At 38.0% G+C, this 23,589-nt stretch overlaps 1 protein-coding gene across 2 annotated transcripts in view; it reads right to left on the reverse strand.

Annotated features, from left to right (window-relative positions):
- Window positions 1–17,611: 17,611 nt before the first annotated feature.
- SYDE2 (synapse defective Rho GTPase homolog 2) overlaps window positions 17,612–23,589 on the reverse strand; it is a 43,880-nt gene continuing 37,902 nt past the window's right edge. The window contains exon 7 of one of the 2 annotated variants that reach the window (XM_004002146.6): window positions 17,612–23,118. In XM_004002146.6, the coding sequence (XP_004002195.4) occupies window positions 22,619–23,118 (500 nt within the window). In that variant the 3' untranslated portion in view covers window positions 17,612–22,618. The remainder of the gene's footprint in view (window positions 23,119–23,589) is intronic. The other variant, XM_042250527.2, reaches the window with a different exon arrangement.

Below are 23,589 nucleotides of genomic sequence, written 5' to 3' on the forward strand. Positions count from 1 at the left end.
ATGGCCCAGGCCCACTTCCGCAGCCTCAGTGGTAATCCACCACTGTAAATAATTAACACTCCCTGTTCCCTGCATCCAAAGCCTGCATGGGGTAGGCTCTCTCCACCTGGTTGCTAAGCTGCCATTGCCAGGTCAGATACTATGTGACTGAACAAGGCCCTTGCAACGGAAATTGAATATCTCAGTGAAGGGCAAATTAAACCCTGTGTAATGAATTCACTCCTTCCACAGCTGCTGAGCTGTTTGAGGGTCACAGGCTCATGTAAAACCACTTTGCACTGAGTAGAACCCCAAACATCAAAGAAACCAGCCACGGAAATATATGGAGACAATAATGATTTTTAAAAATTGTGTAATTTCTTCCAAATGCTTTCTTGTTCACAAATACGACATTAAAAACATATGCAGCATGGGTGGTAAATAATACAGGTTGTGTTTTTCTGCAACAATGCCAATGTTCCAAAGGGCAAAAAATAAGGTTTCTCTGTCACCTGTACATGTGATATTCTAAACTGTTTTTAATCTTTTATTAAAGAGGGAAAGGAAAGAAGATGTGAAAGAGATTTCATATTATTCCTTGTCAACTAAGATACGTTTCCAGTCCTTTTGTGAAATCATATTTTTAAGAAAAACAATTATCTTTAAAAAACCACCCTAAAAAAAGAAAACAACTCTAAATCAAATCTAATATACGGCAAGTGCCCACTTTATGTCAGCCTGAATAAAGAAGCTAAATTAACCTTTGAGATTGACAATAATTTATCAGTTTTCATGAAGTTTCTTGACTGTATGGATCTAAATATAACAAATTAAGAAAACAGAATAAACTCAGTTATCCAGAATCCTAACAACCCTTAACTGGAACTTCAGTGCAGTCTAGTTCTGCAGTGAACACTTTTGACAACAAAAGTCGAAAAAAGTCTTGTTATTAGGGATTTATTATTAGAGGTTTGCTGCCGCTGCTGCTGCTGCTGAGTTACTTCAGTTGTGTCCGACTCTGTGTGACCCCATAGATGGCAGCCCACGAGGCTCCTCCGTCCCTGGGATTCTCCAGGCAAGAACACTGGAGTGGGTTGCCATTGCCTTCTCTGAGGTTTATTAGGGACCAGTTTCAAGGTTCATTCAAATATCAGTAGGATACAGCCTGCAGGTTGTCTCTCTAGGACTGAACAATAATTTCTGATTGTCATTAGGTATAGAGACAGCTATGTAGAGTTTAAGCTCAGCCACACTCAAGCTTTATAGTATTGGGCAAATAACCTTTCTGACCCTCCATTTCTTCATCTATTAAGTGAGGATGATAATACCCATTGCACAGAATGATCATGAAGATTATAGTCAGATAAAACATATGAAAATTCCTTATAAAATTTAAGTGCTTTAAACATGAGTATGTAGAATAATAATAATAATAGATGGTGAACTATTTTGGGATTCTAAAGTGATTTTTGAATCATCAAAACAAGTTCACTTATGCTTACTATAGTGTATTTTATTGCATTATAACTCTTTACAGTGTTTCATTAACATTCACCTAGCCAAGATTTCTGTTCTGTTACCTCACTGGATGTAAACAATTTATCTATGTTAGTAGCCAATTAATTTGGTTTAACAGTCCACCGACTCAATGGACATAAGTTTGAGCAAACTCCAGGAGATAGTGAAAGACAGGCAAGCCTGGAGTGCTGCAGTTCATGGGGTCACATAGAGTCAGACATCACTTAGCGAATGAACAACAGCAATTAAATGGGTCTTAAAGTCTGAAATTTAGGAAAAGGAGGAAAATTAGAGTTTATCTTGGGAAAGAGATAATAGGTCAGAAGACATTAATAGGTCTTCTTGTTTAATAGGTCAGAAGACATTTCATATGACATTTCTCACCCTCATCCACGTCAACCAAATCTGGACCCCATCACTTCCTGACTTAAAATACTTCGATGGTTGGCGCTCATCAGCTTCAGGACAGGGTCTAAATTCTTTGCCTGCTTATGGCACAGCCCTGCTTACTTTTAAAGCCCATCTCTCACAGATCTGCTTTCCCATCTTCCCCTCCAGACATTGCCGTCTATGTGGTTCTCCTCCTGTGCTGTGTTCTCTCTGATGTCTGCTTCCTGGAAAACACTACTCCCTTTCCATGGATTAAAAACCACCAAAGGGCTTCCCTGGTGGTCCAGTGGCTAACGCTCTGCACTCTCAATGCAGGGGCCCTGGGTTTGATCCCTGGTCAGGAACTAGATCCCACATGCTGCAACTAAGAGTTCACAGGCTGCCACTAAATGTCCCACAGCTGTAACAAGGATGAAAGATCCCATGTTCTAAGACCAGCACTGCTAAATTAAAAAAACAAAAAGCTACCAAGAATGCAAAAATGCTCTAAAATGAATCACTGCCTAATGCAGCCCAGTATGAGTATCTGCATGCATGTAGCCCACCAGGCTCCTCTGTCCATAGGATTCTCCAGGCAAGGATACTGGAGTGGGTTGCCATGCCCTCCTCCACGGGATCTTCCTGACCCAGGGATAGAACCTGTGTCTCCTGCATTGCAGGCAGATTCTTTACCACTGAGTCACTGAGGAAGCCACAATAGTATCTGCTGCTACTGCTGCTAAGTCACTTCAGTCGTATCCGACTCTGTGTGACCCCATAGATGGCAGCCCAGCAGGCTCCCCCATCTCCAGGATTCTCCAGTCAAGAACACTGGATGGAGTGGGTTGTCATTTCCTCTCCAATAATAGTATCTACATACCTTTTAAAGATAGTAGTTCATGTGTGGTCTTTCTATAGGAAAATGAGCAGTGCTCATAAGAACTTGTTTAGAGACTAAAAAGGAATTGACAATCTGCTGTTAATAGTTTTCAGTCACAAAGTAAGAGGAATATCTGGATCAGAATCAGGGCTTTGGAGTCAGAAAGAATTCTGAACCACTTACAAGCTTTAGAGATTTAACCATGACAAGCTTCTGCTGCGGTTGAATGAATTCTCAAAAATGGCCACAGCAATATATCTGGTCCCACGAGCTCTTCAAAACCCTTGCCACACCCCCTCACAAGATAGACTCTATTTCCCCTTCCCTTGAAATTGGGTGGGGCTCTGTGGTTGCCTCAAAGAACAGAATGCAGAAGAAAAGGCACTGCATGACTATTTTTTTCAGGAAAAATTGAAGGTGTCCCCTCTTTCTTCTGCATTGCAGGAGGAATTTTTACCGGTTGAGCCATCAGGGAAGCTCGCAGAATAGAGAACTCAGAAATTCATCCACACAAATATGTCCAACTGATTTCTTGCAAAGATGCAAAAGCAGTTCAATGAAGGAATGATAGCTTTTTTCAACAAATTCTGTTCAACAGTTACCATCCATAAAGAAAAATATAAAACTCAATCTAAATCTCACATCGTATATACTGTTTTCACTTTTTAAATGTATTTATTTTTTATTGGAGGATAATTGCTTTACAGAATTTTGTTGTTTTCTGCCAAACCTCAACATGAATCAGCCATAGGTATACATATATCCCCTCCCTTTTGAACCTCCCTCCCCATCCTACCCCTCTAAGTTTATACAGAGCCCCTGTTTGAGTTTCCTGAGCCATACAGCAAATTCCCGCTGGCTATTTACTTTACATTGGGTAATTTAAGTTTCCATGTTACTCTTTCCATATATCTCACCCTCTCCTTTTCTCTCCCCATCTCCACAAGTCTATTGTCTATGTCTGTTTCTCCATTGCTGCCCTGTAAATAAATTCTTCAGTACCTTTTTCTAGATTCCATATATATATATGCGCTAGAAGATGATATTTATCTTTCTCTTTCTGACTTATTTCACTCTGTATAATAGGTTCTAGGTTCATCCATCTCATTAGGACTGACTCAAATGTGTTCCTTTTAATGACAGAGTAATATTCCATTGTATATATGTACCACAACTTCTTTATCCATTCATCTGCCGATAGACATTTAGGTTGCTTCCAGGTTCTAGCTATTGTAAATAGTGCTGCAGTGAACAATGGGATACATGTGTCTTTTTCAAATTTGTTTTCCTCAGGGTATATGCCTAGGAGTGGGATTGCTGGGTCATATAGTGGTTTTATTCCTAGTCTTTCAAGGAATCTCTATATGTCTTCCATAGTGGCTGTATCAATTTACAGTGCCACCAACAGTGCAAAAGCGTTCTCTTTTCTCCACACCCTCTCCAGCATTTATTCTTTGTAGACTTTTTGATGATGGCCATTCTGACCAGTGTGAAGTGATATCTCATTGTGGTTTTGATGTGCATGTCTCTGATAATGAGCAATGTTGAGCATTTTTCATGTGTTTGTTAGCCAGCTGTATGTCTTCTTTGGAGAAATGTCTGTTTAAGTCTTTTCCCCACTTTTTAATTGGGTTGTTTGTTTTTCTGGTATTGAGTTGTATGAGCTGCTTGTATATTTTGGAAATTAATCCTTTGTCAGTTTCATTTGCTATTATTTTCTCCCATTCTGAGAGTTACCTTTTCACCTTGCTTATAGTTTCCTTTACTATGCAAAAGCTTTTAAGTTTAATCAGATCCCATTTGTTTACTTTTCTTTTTATTTCTGTTACTCTAGGAGGTGGGTCGTAGAAGATCTTGCTTTGATTTATGTCATCGAGTGTTCTGCCTATGTTTTCCTCTAAGAGTTTTCTAGTTTCTGGTGTTAGGAAGTATTCTAATTTCATTCTTTTACATGTAGCTGTCCAGTTTTCCCAGCACCATTTATTGAAGAGGCTGTCTTTGCCCCATTCGTGCCTCCTTTGTCAAAAATAAGGTACCCATAGGGGCATGGGTTTATTTCTGGGCTTTCTCTCTTGTTCCATTGGTCTATATTTCTGTTTTCGTGCCAGTGCCATACTATCTTGATGACTGTAGGTTTGTAGAGTAGTGTGAATTCAGAAAGGTTGATTCCTTGGCTCCATTTTTTACTTTTAAGATTACTTGGCTATTTAGAGTCTTTTGTGTTTCCATATGAATTGTGAAATTTTTTGTTCTAGTTCTATGAAAAATGCCATTGGTACTTTGATAGGGATCACATTGAATCTGTAGATCGTGTTTGGTAGTATAGTCATTTTCACAGTATTGAGTCTTCCTACCCAGGAACATGGAATATCTCTCCATCTGTTTATGTCATCTTTGATTTCTTTCATCAATGTCTTATAATTTTCTGCACACAGTTCTTTTGTCTCCTTAGGTAAGTCTACTCCTAGAAATTTAATTATGTTGCAATGGTGAATGGGATTGATTCTTTAATTTCTCTTTCTGATTTTTTTCATTGTTAGTATATAGAAATGCAAGTGATTTCTGCATATTGATTTTGTATCCTGCAACTTTGCTAAATTCACTGATTAGCTCTAGTAATTTTCTGATATTATCTTTAGGGTTTTCTATGTACAGTATCATGTCATCTGCAAATAGTGAGAGCTTTACTTCTTTTCTGATCTGGATTCCTTTTGTTTCTTTTTCTTCTCTGATTGCTGTAGCTAGGAATTCTGGAACTATGTTGAATAATAGTGGTGAAAGTGGACACCCTTGTCTTGTTCCTGATCTTAGGGGAATGCTTTCAGTTTTTCACCATTGAGAATGTTTGCTGTAGGCTTATCATACTATGTTGAGGCAGGTTCCTTCTATGCCCATTTTTTGAAGAGTTTTAATCATAAATGGGTGCTGAATTTTGTCAAAGGCTTTTTTACATCTATTGAGATTATCATATGGTTTTTATCTTTCAATTTGTGAATATGGTATATCACATTGATTGATTTGCATGTACTGAAGAATCCTTGCATTCCTGGAATAAACCCAACTTGATCATGGTGTATGAGCTTTTGATGTTTTGCTGAATTCTGTTTGCTAAAATTTTGTTGAGGATTTTTGCATCTATGTTCATCAGTGATGTTGGCCTATAGTTTTCTTTTTTTGTGTTGTGTTTATCTGGTTTTGGTATCAGGGTGATGACCTCATAGAATGAGTTGGGAAGTGTTCCTTCCTCTGCAATTTTTTGAAAGAGTTTTAGAAGGATAGGCATTAGCTCTTCTCTAAATGTTTGATGGAATTCTCCTATGAAGCCATCTGGTCCTGGGCTTTTGTTTTTTGGGGGATTTTTGATCACAGCTTCCATTTCCTGGTTCAGTCTTGGAAAACTGAACTTTTCTAAGAATCTGTCCATTTCTTCCAGGTTATCCATTTTATTGCCACATAGTTGTCCATAATAGTCTCTTACAATCCTTTGTATTTTTGCATTGTCTGCTGTAATCTCTTCTTTTTCATTTCTAATTTTGTTAATTTGATTCTTCTCTTTTTTTCTTGATGAGTCTAGCTAACAGTTTGTCAGCTTTGTTTATCTTCTCAAAGGACCAGCTTTTAGTTTTATTAATCTTTACTATTGTTTCTTTCTTTTTCATTTACTTCTGCTCAGATCTTTATGATTTCTTTCCTTCTACTAATTCTGTTTTTTGGGGGTTTTTTTGTTCTTCTTTTCCCAGTTGTTTTAGGTGTAAAGTTAGGCTGTCTATTTGATTTTTTTCTTGTTTCTTGAGGTAGGATTGTATTGCTATAAACTTCCCTCTTAGAACTGCTTTTGCTGCATCCCATAGGTTTTGAATTGTCATGTTTTTATTGTCATTTGTTTCTAAAATTTTTTTATTTTCCTTTTGATTTCTTCAGTAACCCATTGGTTATTTAGAAATGTGTTGTTTAATCTCCATGTGTTTGTGTTTCTTACAGCTTTTTCTTGTAATTGATATCTAGTCTCATAGCATTGTGGTCAGAGAAGATTTCAATTTCCTTAAATTTACTGAGGCTTGGTTTGTAACCCAAGATGTGGTCTATCCTGGAAAATGTTTCATGTGCACTTGAGAAGAAGGTGTATTCTTCTGCGTTTGAATGGCATGTCCTGAAGATATCAATGAGATCCATCTCATCTAATATATCATTTAAGACTTGTGTTTCCTTATTAATTTTCTGTTCCAACGATCTGTCCATTGGTGTGAGTAGGGTGTTAAAGTCTCCTACTATTACTGTGTTACTGTCAATTTCTCCTTTTATGTCTGTTAGTGTTCATCTTATGTATTGAGGTGCTCCTATGTTGTGTGCACAGATATTTATAATTGTTGTGTCTTCCTCTTGGATTGATCCCTTGATCATTATCACATTGTGTATACCATTTTTAAATTAATTAATTTTTAATTTGTTAAAATACATATAGCATAAAATGTATCATTTTAACCATTTAAAGTCTATAGTTCAGTGCAGACATTCACAGTGTTGTGCAACTACAACCACCATGCATCTCCAGAATTTTTTTCATCTTACAAACCTGAAACTCTATACCTCTTATTCAATTATTCACCATTCCGTCCTTCTCCAGCCCCTGGCAACCACCATTCCACTTTCTGTGTCTTTGGAACTGATTACAATTTACTACACAAGTATCTTAATTGACTGCAATCAAACAGTATTTGTTCTTCTGTGACGGGCCTATTTCACCTAGCATAGTGTTTTCAAGGTTCATCCATGCTGTTGTTGTTTAGTTGCTGTGGTGTGGCGTGGCACGCGTGCTCAGTCATGTCCAACTCTTTAAACCACAGGACTGTAGCCCTCCAGGTTCCTCTGTCCATGGAATTTTCCAGGCAATTATACTAGAGTGGGTTGCCATTTCCTACTCCAGGGAATATTCCTGACCCAGGTGTCAAACCTGTGTCTCCTACATCTCCTGCACTAGCAGGGAGATTCTTTACAACTGAGCTACTTGGGAATGTATTAAAATTTCTTTCCTTTTAAAGTTTGAATCATAATCCAATGTGTGTACAGCCATGAAATTAAAAGACGCTTACTCCTTGGAAGGAAAGTTATGATCAACCTAGACAGCATATTCAAAAATAGAGACATTACTTTGCCAAGAAAGGTCTGTCTAGTCAAGGCTATGGTTTTTCCAGTGGTCATGTGTGGATGTGAGAGTTGCACTGTGAAGAAAGCTGAGTGCCAAAGAATTGATGCTTTTGAACTGTGGTGTTGGAGAAGACTCTTGAGAGTCCCTTGGACTGCAAGGAGATCCAACCAGTCCATTCTGAAGGAGATCAGCCCAGGGATTTCTTTGGAAGGAATGATGCTAAAGCTGAAACTCCAGTACTTTGGCCACCTCATGCAAAGAGTTGACTTATTGGAAAAGACTCTGATGCTGGGAGGGATTGGGGGCAGGAGGAGAAGGGGACAACAGAGGATGAGATGGCTGGATGGCATCACCGACTCAATGGACATAAGTTTAAGTAAACTCTGGGAGTCGGTGATGAACAGGGAGGCCTTGCATGCTGCAGTCCATGTGGTTGCAAAGAGTCGGATATGACTGTGTAACTGAACTGAACTGGAGTAGAGTTTCCTGTGCTATAGAGTAGGTTCTCATTAGTTGCATATTTTATACATAACAGTGTGTAAATGTCAATCCCAGTCTCCCAATTTGTCCCTCCCCTATGCATCCCCAGTGGACTTCCCTGGTGGCTCAGACAGTAAAGTGTCTGCCTACAATGTGGGAGAGCTGGGTTCAATCCCTGGGTTGGGAGGATCTTCGGGAGAAGTAAATGGCAATCCACTCCAGTATTCTTGTCTGGAAAACCCGATGGACGGAGGAGCCTGGTGGGCTACAGTCCATGGGGTCACCAAGAATCAGACATGACTGAATGACTTAACTCCCTCATTCACTAACTTATGAACCCCTATGCTCTTAAATCTTAAAAAGCCTCTCTGTGCTCAAGATTGTTCATACCAGTACTGCTTATAACAGTGGAGCATTGGAAATAACCTTCATATCTATCAATGAGGACTGATTTTGTAAATCATTCATGTGTGCATGCTCAGTTGCTTAGTCGTGTCTGATACTTTGCAACCCCATGGACTGTAGCCTGCCAGGCTCCTCTGTCCATGGAATTTTCCAGGCAAGAATACTGGAGTGGGTTGCCATTTCCTACTCTGGGGATCTTCCCAGCCCAGGGATCAAACCTGTGTGTCCTGCATCTCCCACATTGGCAGGTAGATTATTTAGCTACGAGCCACCTGGGAAGACCATGTACACCATTGAGAAGCTATAAAAAGTAATACTATAAATTCACTAAAATGATGATGTGTAACTTTATTTATTGACCATGAAAGACCTAGAATGTGATACTGAGTTTAAAAAGCAAGGTGTAGAATAATACATATGCAGTCTCATTTTTGTAGCATTTCATACACAAAACTACATAAATATTATATAGAGTCTGAGATGTCTGAAAGGATAGTCACTGATATGTTATCAAACCACTTTTTGAATGTTCAGAGTTTTGATGATTTTTACTTTCATCTTTGTATCTTTCATATTGTTTGAATTTTTAAAAACTGTCTCATTTAAAAGAAATAAAGCCAAGTTTTAAAAATCTATTAGCTTTAAACAAATATGTAAGAATAAAAGATATTAGAGAAATATTTCTGATGGCTTTGAATATTTTATTTTGTAGGATCAAAATTCTTGCTCAAGTAAATGTGTCTTAGAAAGGAACAAAGACCTGCAAGCATTTGCAAAACCATCTTCTAAGCTTGGATATGCCCAGGTTGGGCTTCCCAGGTAGCACTAGTGGTAAAGAACCTGCCTGTCAATGCAGGAGACATAAGAGACGAGGGTTCAGTCCTTGGGTCGGGAAGATCCCCTGGAGGAGGGCATGGCAACCTACTCCAGTGCTCTTGTCTGGAGAATCCCCTGGAGAGCAGAGCCTGGTGGGCTACAATCCAAAGGGTCACAAAGAGTCAGACACGATTGAAGCAACTGAGCATGCATGCATGCCCAGGTTGCTGTATTCTTACTACCAACTAGTCCGAAGAACCTGCATCTAGAGCAGTGGTTCTCAGTCTGGCTTGCATGTCACAATGACCTGCGATGACTGTAAAAGATCAGATGCACAGCCAGGGTTAAGAATCATAGGTCAAGAGCAGCAGACATAGGAGAACAAGCAATTACAGGAGGGCATCTATTCTAGTTGCTTCTGAGCAAGCACCTTTTGAATTGAGGCCTGAAGATTTAGGCAGGTTTAAGTTGAGGAGCTAAAGAGGGTTTCTCAAATTTAGCAGCTTAAAAAAAATGAAAATTTGTTCTTTTACAGGTCAGGATGATCCTCTGGAGAAGGAAATGGCAACCCAGTATTCTTGCCTGGAAAATCCCATGGACAGAGGAGCCTGGCGGACTAGAGTCGCGGACTAGAGTCCATGGGGTAACAAAGAATCAGACACGACTTGGCAACTCAATAACAAAAAGAACAAGAGGCCAGAAGTCAGAACTGAGTCTTGTGGTCTAAAATCCAGGCAGGGCTGCTTCCTTCTGGATGCAGTGGAGATCCTGCTCCTCGTTCCTCTGAAAGGCTGCAGCCATCCCTCTTTCACAGCACATCACTCATCCCCTCTCCCACCTTTGCTGTGCTGGGTGCTCAGTTGCTTCAGTTGTGTCCAACTCTGTGTGACCCCATGGACCGCAGTAAGTAAGACTCCTCTGTCCATGGGATTCCCCAGGCATGAACTGGAGTGGATTGCCATTTCCTTCTGCAGAGAATCTTCCTGACCCAGGGATCCAACCTGCATCTCCTGGGTCTCCTGCATTGGTAAGCAGATTCTTTACCGCTGAGACACAGGAGACACCCCACCTACCCTCACTGCCCTTCACTAATTATGCAGTCAAACCTCCCTTGACCTTTTATAAGGACACTTGTGATTATATTTAGGGACCATCTGGATAATCCAAGAAAATCTCCCCATTCCAAATCTTTTTCAGGAGTGGAATAGGAGACAAGAAGTGAGTTAGCATTCTACTTTAATGAAGATCGTGCTGTGTGCCAAGTTGCTTCAGTTGTGTCTGACTCTTATTAACACCATGGACTGTACCCCACCAGGCTTCTCTGTCCATGGGATTTTCTAGGCGTGAGTACTGGGGTGGGTTGCCATTTCCTTCTCCAGGGGATCTTCCCAACCCAGGGATCGAACCCGCATCTTTTATGTTTCCTATATTGGCAGGAAGATTCTTTACCACTAGTGCCACCTGGGAAGCTCTTAGTGAAGATCACTACATGGCTAATCTCCTTGAATCTATTATATTCATCACTTGAGATTTTTTTGAAGCAAAGGGACATTCACTTGTAAGAGGTCTGTATTACTATTCTATAAGGGGCCTTTATGATTTGACAGTGATTATATTTACTGCTGAAAACTATAAATTGATGCCACACTACTAATAATCATAACTAATGTTTCATGAGCTCTTACTACAGCATCAGGTACTCTCCTAAAAGCTTTAATATATTTTAATCCTGTCAACAATTCTGAGAGGTAGTGAGTAGCATCCTCATACTACAGTTAAGAAAACTGAGACAGAAAAATCACGTTACTAGCCCAAGAAATGTAGTGAGACACAAACCAAGACTGGCTTCGGAGTTCCTGCTGTCACAGGCAATGTTATACTGTGAATCTTAGAATATTGTGCTACACGAGTCTCATAGGTACAATACACAATTGCACATGTACACACTTAAGGGTGTTACTAAGGTATAATTTACATGAAATACACTGTATATATTTTATTCTTTTAAAGATTGATTTTTTAATTTTTTTTATTTTGGCTGCACTGGATCTTCCATGCATTGCAGTGAGTGCGGGCTCAGTCACTTCAACTGTGTCTGACTCTTTTTGACCTTATGGAATGTAGCCCGTCAGGCTACTTTGAACGTGGGATTCTCCAGGCAAGAGTACTGGAGTGGGTGGCCATACCCTCCTCCAGGGGATCTTTCCGACCCAGGGATCCAACCTACATCTTCTGAGGCCCATGCAGTGCAGGCGGATTCTTTACCGCTGAGCCACCAGGAAGGCCCTAGGTTCGGTGAGTGGGCTACTCTTCGTTGCAGTGTACAGGCTTCTCATTGCAGTGGTCTCTCTTGTGGAGCACAGGCTCTACGGCTTGTGGACTACAGTAGTCGCAGCACAAGGGATCCAGAGCACCAGCTCAGTAGTTGTGTTGCAAGAGCTTCGGTTACTCCACGGCATGTGGTATCTTCCAGGACCAGGGATCCAGCCCATGTCCCCTGAGTTTGTGGGCAGATTCTTATCCACTGTACCAGCAGGGAAGTCTTGTATATAATTTAAATATACAAATTTTTAGGTCTTGACATATGTATATGGGCATGTCAAGTCAAGAAATAAACATATCCATCACCCCCAAATATTCCTCATGCCGTTTTTCAATAGTTCCCTTAAGCATTTCCCCTCAATTCCCAATCACTGGTTTGCTATTTCTATTACGATAGATTGTATTTTTCTAGAATTTTATATAAATGGAATCATATGATATGTACTTATTTTTGTCTTATTCTCTTGCTTTTGACATACATCCATGTTGAGGGTATAAATAGTTCATTACTTTTTATTGCTGAGATACATTCCATTGTATGGATATATCACAATTTATTTGATGAACACTTGAATTGGTTATTTCCTGTGTGGGTTCATAACAAATTAGTCTCCTATGATCATTCTTATGCAAGCCTTTTAATGGACATAAGCTTTTATTTCTCTTTGATAAATATCCAGGAGTAGAACTGCTGGATCATATGGTGTGGGTATGTTTGACTTTTTAAGATATTGCCAAATGTTTACAAACCATTTCACACTGCCACCAGCAGTGATGGCTATTCTAGGTCCTATACATTCTCACCAGTAGGGTCAGTCTATTTTTTGGGGTGGGGGGAGAGTTGCCCTGGGTCTTCATGGCTGCACATAGGCTTTCTCTAGTTACAGGGAGTTGGGGCTCCTCTCTAGTTGCAATGTGAAGTCTTCTCACTGCAGTGGCTTCTCTTGTTGCAGAGCACAGCCTCTAGTTGCCTGGGCTTCAGTAGTTGTGCCTCTTGGGCTCCGAAGGTCAGGCTCAACAGCTGTGAAGGACTTAGTTGCTCCATGACATGTGGAATCTTCTCGGACCAGGGATCAAACTCGTGTCCCCTGCATTGGCACGTGAATTCTTACCCAGTGGACCACCAGGGTCAGTCTTTTAAAATTAGCCATTCTAATTAGGATGTAGTAGTATCTTACTGTAGTTTTAATTTGCATTCCCCTAATGAGTAACACTGTTGAGCTTATTTTCCATCTACATATCTTCTTTCATGAAAATATGTGTTTGTTCACATATTTTACTCATTATTTTGGAAGGTTTTGTTGTTTGTTTACTATTCTGATTTGTGAGTTTTCTGCATACAAGTCCTTTATCACATATATACAAACATTTAGTCCCACTCTGGATTATCTTCTTATTCTCTTAACAATGTTTTTCAAAGGGCAGAAGCTTTTAATTTTGATGAACTTCAGTTAAGCAATTTGTTTTTTTATGGATCACATTTTTGGTGACCTGAGAAATTTTTGCATAACCCAAGGTTTTTTTTTCCTGGAAGTTTTGTACTTTTATGCTTTACGTTTAGATTTATGATCCATTTCTAGTTGATTTTTATATGGTATAAGATATATTATTGAAGGCTTTTTTCCAAATGAATATCCTATTGTTCCAGCAACATTTGTTGAAAAAAACTATTCTTTCTACCCTGGATTGCCTTTGTCAAAAATCAGTTGTCCGTATACATATGAATCTTTTTCTTAAACCTCTATTATGTTTCATGGATGTTTTGTCTATCCTGGTGCCAATACCGTACTGTCTAAATTAGTATCACTTTATAAGTCACCTTAAAATCAGGTAATATTGGTTCTCCAGTGTTGTTTTGGCTAGCCTTGGCTTTTCATATGCAATTAATTTACATATGCAATTCTGGCTTTCATAAAATTTCCATTAAGTGATTTGCTAGAAGCTCAGCCCCTTTATGACTTGGGCCTTGTGTAAGTGCATGAAGAACAGAGCTGATGATGAATTAAGTACTGTTCCGCAGTGGCTAAGGATGTAAGCAGATTTGGGAAGTGGAGATGGCTCATACAATGGCTGACAATCTCCCAGAAGTGAATGTGACCTTGCAAGGTAGCAGCAGCATCAAGGGAGCCCACAGTCAACAGAAAGAACCAAGAGAAACTCAGAGTTCCCCTGATATTTTCTTTGCATATTCTTTAAAAGAGGCTTAATTTTAAAATAGAGGCTCTCATTTTAAAATAAAGTACAGATAACCCTGCCATCAACACCAAAGCATTTTAATCAGACAAGGGGACTGCACACTTTCCGGTGACACTGGAGGCAGAGGAGAAGGAGGCAGATTGTGCTGGGTATGGGAGGGGAGGGCAAGACTGGTTGGGCCCCTGAGGCTTGAGGCACCAGAGCTGGCACATGGCCTGAGAGGCTTGAGGAGAAAGGGACTGATCAAGAGAGGCGAGAATATGCCCAGTTTTGGCCACCGTGCAGATTAACCAGGGTGCCGAATGACAATGATTTCCTAGCAATTACCTGGGAAAGCTTTGCATATTGTTGTTGGCTGCCAACATGCCATTCAGCATTTCTATTTCCTGCTGCATTTAATGAAGGATCCCCAAGTTCATCCTGTGACATTTGGTCACTAGAGGAGGAAGCAATAGGAGGTAATTGTTGGCCGACAACATCCTGTTCTTCTCTTGTTTCCATGAAAGGGAGGGAACTTTCCCACCTCTCAAGGGAACAGGGCACAGGAGGAATGCTTCAGCTTCTCTCTGCCCCTAATTTACTGTTCAAGTCACAAGAAGACAGACTCATCTGAGTGGGATTGAGCAGGACATGAGCCTGCTTGGCTGGGTGCCTTCTCTGTTCCCTCACACACAGAGCCAGCCTGTGGATAGTAGGTAATATGCGTATGTTTTTATATCTCTGACAGCTTCCACCTCTGCCAGGAGAGGCTTGTTTCTTACCAATGCTGCCAGTGACTGGCTGAGGGGATCAGATCACAGGGATGTAGAAAGAAGCCCATTTCACCGCAGACCAAAGTCACATTCTCTAACTTACTAATACTAGAATATATATATATATGTGTGTGTGTGTGTATACATTAAAAATTTTTAAAAACGTTATTTAGCTGTGTTGGGTCTTTATTGCTCTGCGTGAGCTTTCTCTTGCTGAGGTGCATGGGCTTCTCATTGCAGTGGCTTCCCTTGTTGCAGAGCACAGTAGTTGTAGCACACGGGCTAAGTTGCCCTGCAGCATATTAAATCTTCCCAGATGAGGGATTGAACTTGTGATCCCCCATTGGCAGGCAGATACTTAACCACTGGACCACTAGGGAAGTCCTCCAGCTTACCTTACCTGCTACTTTTATCTCCATGTGTCTGGTTCCTGTAATAGGCTCTAATTTCAGGAAGGACAGATGGGCGTGGTGCCGGTCTCCTACAACACATGCTAGCACAGACATAGTTGCGAAGAAGAGACGCTGGCAGGAGAGGGCTAAAAGAGGAAACAAAATGAAAACTGTGGTTGTGGTCAGGGCCACAGCCCTGAGAAGACCCTAAAGTAGGAACCCCAGCTGCAAGGATTGACTTTGGTTCTGTTCCTGCCAGTGTGGGGCCTGCAGGGCCACTGGAGTTGGCAGCATAGGGCTCATGAAGAATGGACCCCACCCAGGACATATCTCAGCCAGGCTGCTGACAGACCCTCCCTAGCACTGCTGGGAAACCCTTCAGCTCTCTCCATCATCAAGATGAGACTTGTGCAAATCTGCATGTGATGGTTTTGTCCCTCCCTGGGGTTATCTATGTGTCCAACTTTCAGTGCAGCTCTGACTGCTTGTGTCCCAGTATTTCTGGTAGGAAAATTGGAAAGAACAGGGGCTGTCATTCAGTATTTCCCCAAGTGTGGTATATATGCCAAGGTGTATGTTATAAATCTGTTTTTGTGTATTGGAAAAAACATATGAAGTTAACATGACAAATGATCACTGGTTTTCCTTTTATGGTAATAATATGAAGTTTATAATAATAATAAATTTTAATTTTATTTTATATTAAAATTATAAAATAAATAATAAATAAATTTAATAGAAAAATGTTTAGAGAAAATAAGAAAATAATATTACACATGGTATTGAATATGGCAGAAATTGTAAAGGTTGTCTGTATGATGGAGGTCCGGGATAACTAAAAGTAACATGGAAAGGAACACAGGATACCCAAAATATGCATTTTTAGAGGATTTTCATAGCAATGGGTTTTTCTAACGATGATGAAACCTAGGATTTATGGTGAATTCACATATGATTCTTAGAGGTTAATTATAATCACACAAAATTTATCTCCAACTCAATTTTTGTGGTGTCCAAAATGACACATTGTGACATGTACTGGAAGTCTGCAACTTACTTTAAATGTGCTAAGAATCAAGACAAAAAAGAGTGGATACATAGGTACATGATCAAGCAAATACAGCAAAATGCTTAACAGTGATAGAAGCTAGGTGGGAAATATGTGAATGTTCACTATATGATATTCAGCTTTTCTTTATGCTTTGAAGTATTTATAATAAAACGTTGATGGAAAGAGATATTAACTGGCCTTCTTTTATGTATAGATTGGTTGACTTTACAGGTGAGTTTTGAGATTATGTACAGATCAAACATAGACTCATAACCCAGGACAGATGGCACTTTATGCTGCCAATTTTCATCTCCCAGGTTTAGACAAGTTGTTTTCATTAATCTCATGATTCAGAGTTGCTCTTAGGTTAAAATGTGCACTTATACTGGTGGGAAGGGGCTGGGGTGGGGATGGAGGGGAGGAATGGGGTTTGGGAGTCAGTCAAGAAGAGACACAAATAGATCCATTTTCCTGAACAAACGTCAGGAACAAGGGGTTCACTCGCTGTTCAGTATCTGTGGCTGTGAAAAAATGTAAGCTGCAGGCTCATCACTTTCACAAAAACATCTTAGATGTGAGGGACTTTCCCATTTCTTAATTTAATATCCATTGTACTTGTCTAAAGCTGGAATTTTAAACTCTCCTTGGAAGAGTTTATTTTGAAGAGTAAAACTTCCAGTCAAAGAAGTATGTAGAATACTGAGGCCAATACCAAGTTTTCCCTACATAATACATCCATTAAGCCAAAAAAGAAAGATTAATTCAACTGACTTAAAAGCATACCAAAGGCCTTATCAAACAAATAAGGATTAAGTTAACCCAATTCAGGGGCAATATTTAGGTATTTTTCTCACTTGTTTAAAACAAACATTCATTTGAGAAAAATGAAAACACTAAATGTAGTTCCTCGCCCTAAAACGGTCTCTGTTATTCTAATTTTTTTGAAAAAAGGAATTGTTTATAGTATTCATTTAACTTTATGAAAATATTTTCTAATAAAGTGAAACGTAGGTTTTTCCAGTTCTACTAAAAAGTGCACAAAAATTAACAGGATATTTTTCATCACAATTTCTGTAAAGAAATAAATGATTCATTTTAACAAAAGCTTTCTTAGAAATCTTGTTTTCTTATGGTGAGATGTACCTTTTCACACACATATCATTTAAATAATTGTTTCCACTGAACTCTGCAGCACAAAATTACCTAAAATTGCCAACCCCCTTATTTTTTAAGTCACTAAATTTTACCAATGTCATGCTAGTTCCAAAAGAAAGACAAATCATTGAAAAAATAAAGGAAACATTATTTTCTTAACCACAAATGATTTATTGATCAGGAGTGAATATTTGAAAAATTACATACATGTTGCACCTCATAGTGCTTAGTCTTTTCCTGACAAAAGATAAGCATTCTCTAAGAATCCCTTTTTATTCATTCATTTATTAACTGAACATCTTCAATGTTATAAGTCCTAGGCCTATGGCAAAGAACTAGATACACAAGGTCCCTGTTGCCATGGAAATTACATTCAAGAAGGGTGGGCACAGATAATGATTAAATACAGAAGGTAATTTCAGATACTGATAAACGTCTTGATGAAAGTAAGGCAGGAAACATTTCCCAAAGTTATAAATATCTGTAGTTTAATCATATAGTAGCATAACTATTTGGGGCTTGTTACAAGAAATAGAAATCTCTGTCTTCTTCCTCTCCCATTCTCAAAGCAGTTACTGATTAGGTTGACATTTAAGCAGAGATGTGAGACGATTAAAAAAAGGCACCCAAGTAAGATCTGGGTGAAGAGCTTTCTAGACACTGGGAATGGCAAGTCCAAAGATCCTTACAGGACTGAGGTCCTCCGTGTTGCTGAAGCACAGGGACCATGGGAAAAGGTCCAGGAGAGGGTGTGGCTATCTTTTCTAAAGTTTACTTTAGCTTCTGTGGTTGGAATGGATTGTGGGTGTGGGGAGTGCAGAGTGATAGTAAAGAGATGAACTAGGAAGAGAGATGCTGGTGGCTTGGACGAGGGTGTTGGTAGTGACAAACTTCAGTGCATAGAACTGCTGACAGGTTGTGTATAAGGGCTAAGAGAATGATTCCAAGTTTGGGGCAACAGGGTGAGGTGAAGTCTAGGGAACTCTTGCTCAGGCTGTTCAGCATTTAAATCCCTTTTTTATTTTCATAGAATTTACCTTCATGTAAGATTCAGAGAAACAATGCTGGCTAACTGCTCTCTGTCTCCTGGAAGCTGGGGCACAGTCTGATGCTTCTGTCAGGGATGTTTATCATATCTGAGCCTTATTGAATTCAAAGCAAACATGGGGCAGGGAAAAGAGAAAAGAACATTCCTCTTAGTACCAAATTCCTCAGGTCAGTGAGACTCAAATTAGGACTTAAACATAAAACAGCTTTATCACTGTCCAAGTAGCTAAAATTTGATGTTCTTAAATTATAAAATCCTAAACCTCAAAATCATTCTTTGGTCTGGAATTAAATTCTTTCCAGGAACCGTATCACTCCCAAATCTGTTTCTTTAGGGTCCCTGATATAAAGCTACGCAATCTGAAAATTTCCAAAGACAATTACAATGTGGGATTTTGCTTTCTTGCATTCTTATTCTTACAATGACTCTATGGGGACCATCACCAGGTACAGAAGCATTAGTACTTAAGAGATAATAAGGATTTTATAAAGCATTTCCATAATCACTGTATTTATAACAGCAGCATCCACTACAAGGAACTCATTTAAAAAACACAGTGGAGTCATGTCAATCTTAGCTGATAGCAACTCCATCCTTCAGTTGCTCAGGATTTACTCCTTTCGCTCACAGTCTACTTGCAGATTTCTTTGGCTCCTACTTCAAAATGTATTGAAAATACAATCACTCCTCACCACCCTATTGTCTTCTTGCTGGTCTGAACCACCATCATTCTTACCTGGATTACTGCAAAGCTGGATGCTAGAAGATAATAGAGAAATGTCTTCAAAGTTCTAAGGAAAATGAGTTTGAACCTAGGACAAGTCCAATCAAAGTGAAGTATGGAAAATAAAGACCTTGTCAGACATGCATGGACACAAAGTTTATCTCCCATGTGCCTGATTTTGGGAAGTGGTGGGGCAGAGGGCTACTTATAAATATACTTCAGCAAACAAATAAAAAAGGAAAAAATGAAATTTAGAATAAAAACAAAAAAAGTAGCACATAGGAGTGCAAAGAAAATATATCCCAGGAAACAGCTAAAAATTGCTAAGCACAAGTTTGATAAAGTTAATTAAGAAGCTTAAAATGATCCCTGGGTTATAGTAAAGAAAATATTTTTCTTCTGTCAAAGAAAAATAAAGGTAATGATACCCTTCAGGAATCCAGAATGAAAGCTAAAAGTAGTCTGAACGAATTTGGTAATTTACTGACAAAGGAAGTGTAATAGTAAAGAAAATATTTATCTTCTCTCCAAGAAAAAAAAGGTAATTACTTACTCCAGAAAACAGTAAAATCTTCAAAAGCCATTATGAAGCAAATAATACATGATTTAGAGAAACTGATGGCTGTAAGATAAAATAATCCATTTGACCTTTAGTTTGTATTCTGCTTAAAGCAGTATAGAGACTTCAAGATTGTAAGATTGGAGATACCATCACATGGTAATATCACCCATGAATATTTCTGCATAATCTAGCATAACTGCTCGTTATTGATTAGCAGTTTTTAGAATCAATACTAAAGGAAAATCAAAAGTATAGTTTATTTCCCCAAATAATACACATCTATTAATGATTGATTATATAAACTAATAGTATAACTCACAGAAGTTGGGGAGGTAAAGGGCAGTAATGAACTGGAAAGAAAGTACCGGGCTGGTCATTTCCACAATGGTAAGAGGTCAAGAGATACTGTTTAAAACTGATGGATCAAGAAATAACTTATTAAAGTCACAGAAGCAACCAAAGGAGAAACCAAAAAATTAAATAAATAAGTGAGGAGGAGGAACAGAGTGAAATAAATTGCTTATCACTCAAAACAGACAGTCAACAGGTACCGCTTAAATGACAAATCAAGAAACAGCAGCAGGAAGCCTAGAGTGACAAAGGCAGTTACCTGAAGAATAAATAGTGGTTGTTACCTCTGAGAAGTAAGATTGATGTGGATGGCAGGGAGGAGCACTTTTATTTTTTATTTTCAATCTACTTGAACTGTTTAAAATCTTTGTTCAGGTACATGCACTAAAATTAAATTTGTTTTCAATCCTGAAAACCATTAGGGCTGGCAGGGGAATGAGAGTTGACTGTCTAACAGTATGGGAAGATTCCAGGAGACTATAAAAAGCAGGTATAAAAACTCAAAAAAGATTTGAAAAGGCCATTTTAAATAAAGGTATATACCTAATGGAGTACTTCTAAAACAGCACAGTCAACAAAAGAGGTTTATTATGACTGATTTAAACAACAAATGTTTAGTATTTTCCATTAATACTTAAGATGGCAGAGATTAACTTTAAAATTATTGGCATCCAAAATAATGTATGTCCCTTAAAGTACTGCAGATTCTGGAAAACTCAATTTTGGAAAAAAATTGTTATTACATATATTTATGGATAATATATGATGGTCCAATACTTTAACATGTTCATTTAAAAAGAATGACTTTGAAATAAATGATCCTTAAAAATCGTCATAATAATAGCATGACACTGAGGTTATAATGTTTTAATAAAGCTTTTACATTTCTGGCACTAATTTATATAAGGTATGTGATATAGCACTCAAAAGAAAGAAGACTGAGACAGCCTTCTTACAAAATATTTAGGGTACATTTCTTTTGACCATTTACTCAATAATATATATCTGTCACATATTCTTTTGGCATTTTTCTGAATTATTATATAAAGCTTTAAAAATGAAAGTTTCATATAAAAATAGTTATTTATCTGACTTTTAACAAGTAAATTTCCAAATTAAATTACTTGGTATTCCATTTACCAAGGTATATTGCATAGAAAGTTAAATACTTTAATATTTTAAAAAACATCAAGAAGTCAGTTTTTGTAATGGTTGCTACATCTTTAAGTTGGTAGTTCAAATTTTGTTAATAATTTTAAATTATACATTCTGTAGGTATAAAAGTTTACAAAAAATACATTCCAATTTAATAAAAAAGACTTCTAAATTTACATTTTCAAACACTGTTGTGATTGCTATAATGACTATCTTGTAGATAAAATTAGTCAAAATAAGTTAATTTTTAAAAATCAATAACATAGTATCCTGGCAAGATTTCTTTCGAAATAAATGAAGGTAATTATAAAGTCAAAGTTATATATGTACTATTACAAATAAATATGTTCTAAGTATAATTACTTTGTTTTAAAAAGCAGAAGATAAAAATGCATAAATAGGTAAAGATTTTTAAATTTAAGTCACCAGTGCAGAAATCTTGGCACTTAATCCTTTAAAATGTTAGAAGATTTCAATTTAAAGGATGACTTCTCACTGGGGATACTGTGACTTTCTGTAAGTCAAAAATGAAAGTCTTATTTTTTCTATTTAGATGTTCCTAGTGTTTTGGTTCAAGTGTTTCTATGCAACTCCTCCTTTAACTTAAATGTTCTTTCCCTGAAAAAGACATTTTTAAGCTAATGATTTTGGCCTTATGACATATACTTTAAAGATACACGTGATTTTGCAGCCAATCCTTCCCCCCATTCTAATGTCTATACATATATGCGCTGATAAATATATACATATGTTGGGGCTTACAAAAATACTTATTTTTTAAGTTTAAATAATTACTGAATGTTAACACAGAATACATTAATATTTGTATAATTTTACTTTATAAAAAGTAAAAGTTTATAAAAAGGTTTTCTTACAGCAGCATTTGCATTGTGAACGAAATGTGATGGAACGATGTTGCAGTGTGCGTGGATTCATACTGCAAGTCAGACGGAGCAGCTGCATTCCTTCCAGTGGAAGGAATGTCTGTTTCAGAAAAGCAGTTTCTATAAAGCACAAAAGTCTTGAGGGGCTAATAACTTATATGAACCTTAGAAGTGCATTTTAAACTTATACCCATAGCATTGGCAAGAAATACCCACAAGAAGTCCAGGTTATCTTTACCTCAAGAAAAACTTCCTAATGAAATCAGTAAAAACTATGGTAATGGATGGTGTTTTTTGAATTACATGAACTTGTTAGAAAATAACTGAAGGTTTCAAGAGTAAAAAATTTAAAACATCACTGTGAGATATACAAGAAAGTGAGAAAGATGGATGTGAAACATAAGACGTTATGAATAAGCAAAAACTCTCAACCTTAAACACTCATATTAAGCTTGTTTTTGTTGAGTTCACTCTCTAGATTTCCAATCAAAGTATCAATACTTTCTTGTAGATCTTTGAGATTGACTTTTCGGTCCACTCTAGACTCAATTGACTGCACTGTCAAATACGTCTGAAATGTGCACTCTTTGGACAGAGGAGTTGGCTGTTCAGTCATGATATCTGGCTCATATATTTTGCTACAGTTTTCTCCATTTTCTCTGTCTTCTGAAGGGACATCATCATAATCCACAGTATTTAAATTTTCTTTCGTATTTAAAAAGTAGTTTTCTCCACAGCTGCTCCAGTCTCCTGCGTAACGATTACTGAGTGGACTGTCTAGTCTGGTTTGCCTTGGCCTGAGTACTCTTGATGATTCAGTACCACTTAAATTTAACAAGTAAGGTCGTTCTTTCTTCCGCCTCAAATAATTCAGAGAAGACTTCTGCTTTGGGAACAAATTGTCTGCTGATTCTTTGATAGTTAAACGTTGCACTAGGAACAAAGAATTGATTTGCTTTAGTGACAGTAATCCAACTTAATCCAATTTAAAAACACAGAGCTAAAGATAAGCTATTTAATAATCAACTACAAACATGCATTACAACAAACACATGCACATTACCAAAAGAAAGCATTCCATAACTATTTTTTCTATCACCAGACATAATCAAGATTAGGAACAGAAGCCAGTAGAATGTTCAGCAGTGCTAATTCATGCTACATCACAACATCCCCAAATAAATCAAATTTCCAAGTTGATTAACTTTCTGTGCAAGTTAATTAATATCTAGCTATAATTCAAACAGTGGCTAAGCTGGTAGCTTCTTTTAAATTAAAAGCTACAGCAAAAAGCAGGCAAGGCATGTTTGTGTATAAACAAAATAAAAGTTTCTTTATCTGCAAATATCTAAATGAGGCCAAGGCATCTAAAGTGCTCAGTCTTAAGGTTCTAATCTTTGTGGG

This window comes from Ovis aries, chromosome 1 (assembly GCF_016772045.2).
Source record: "Ovis aries strain OAR_USU_Benz2616 breed Rambouillet chromosome 1, ARS-UI_Ramb_v3.0, whole genome shotgun sequence".
NCBI lineage: Eukaryota > Metazoa > Chordata > Mammalia > Artiodactyla > Bovidae > Ovis > Ovis aries.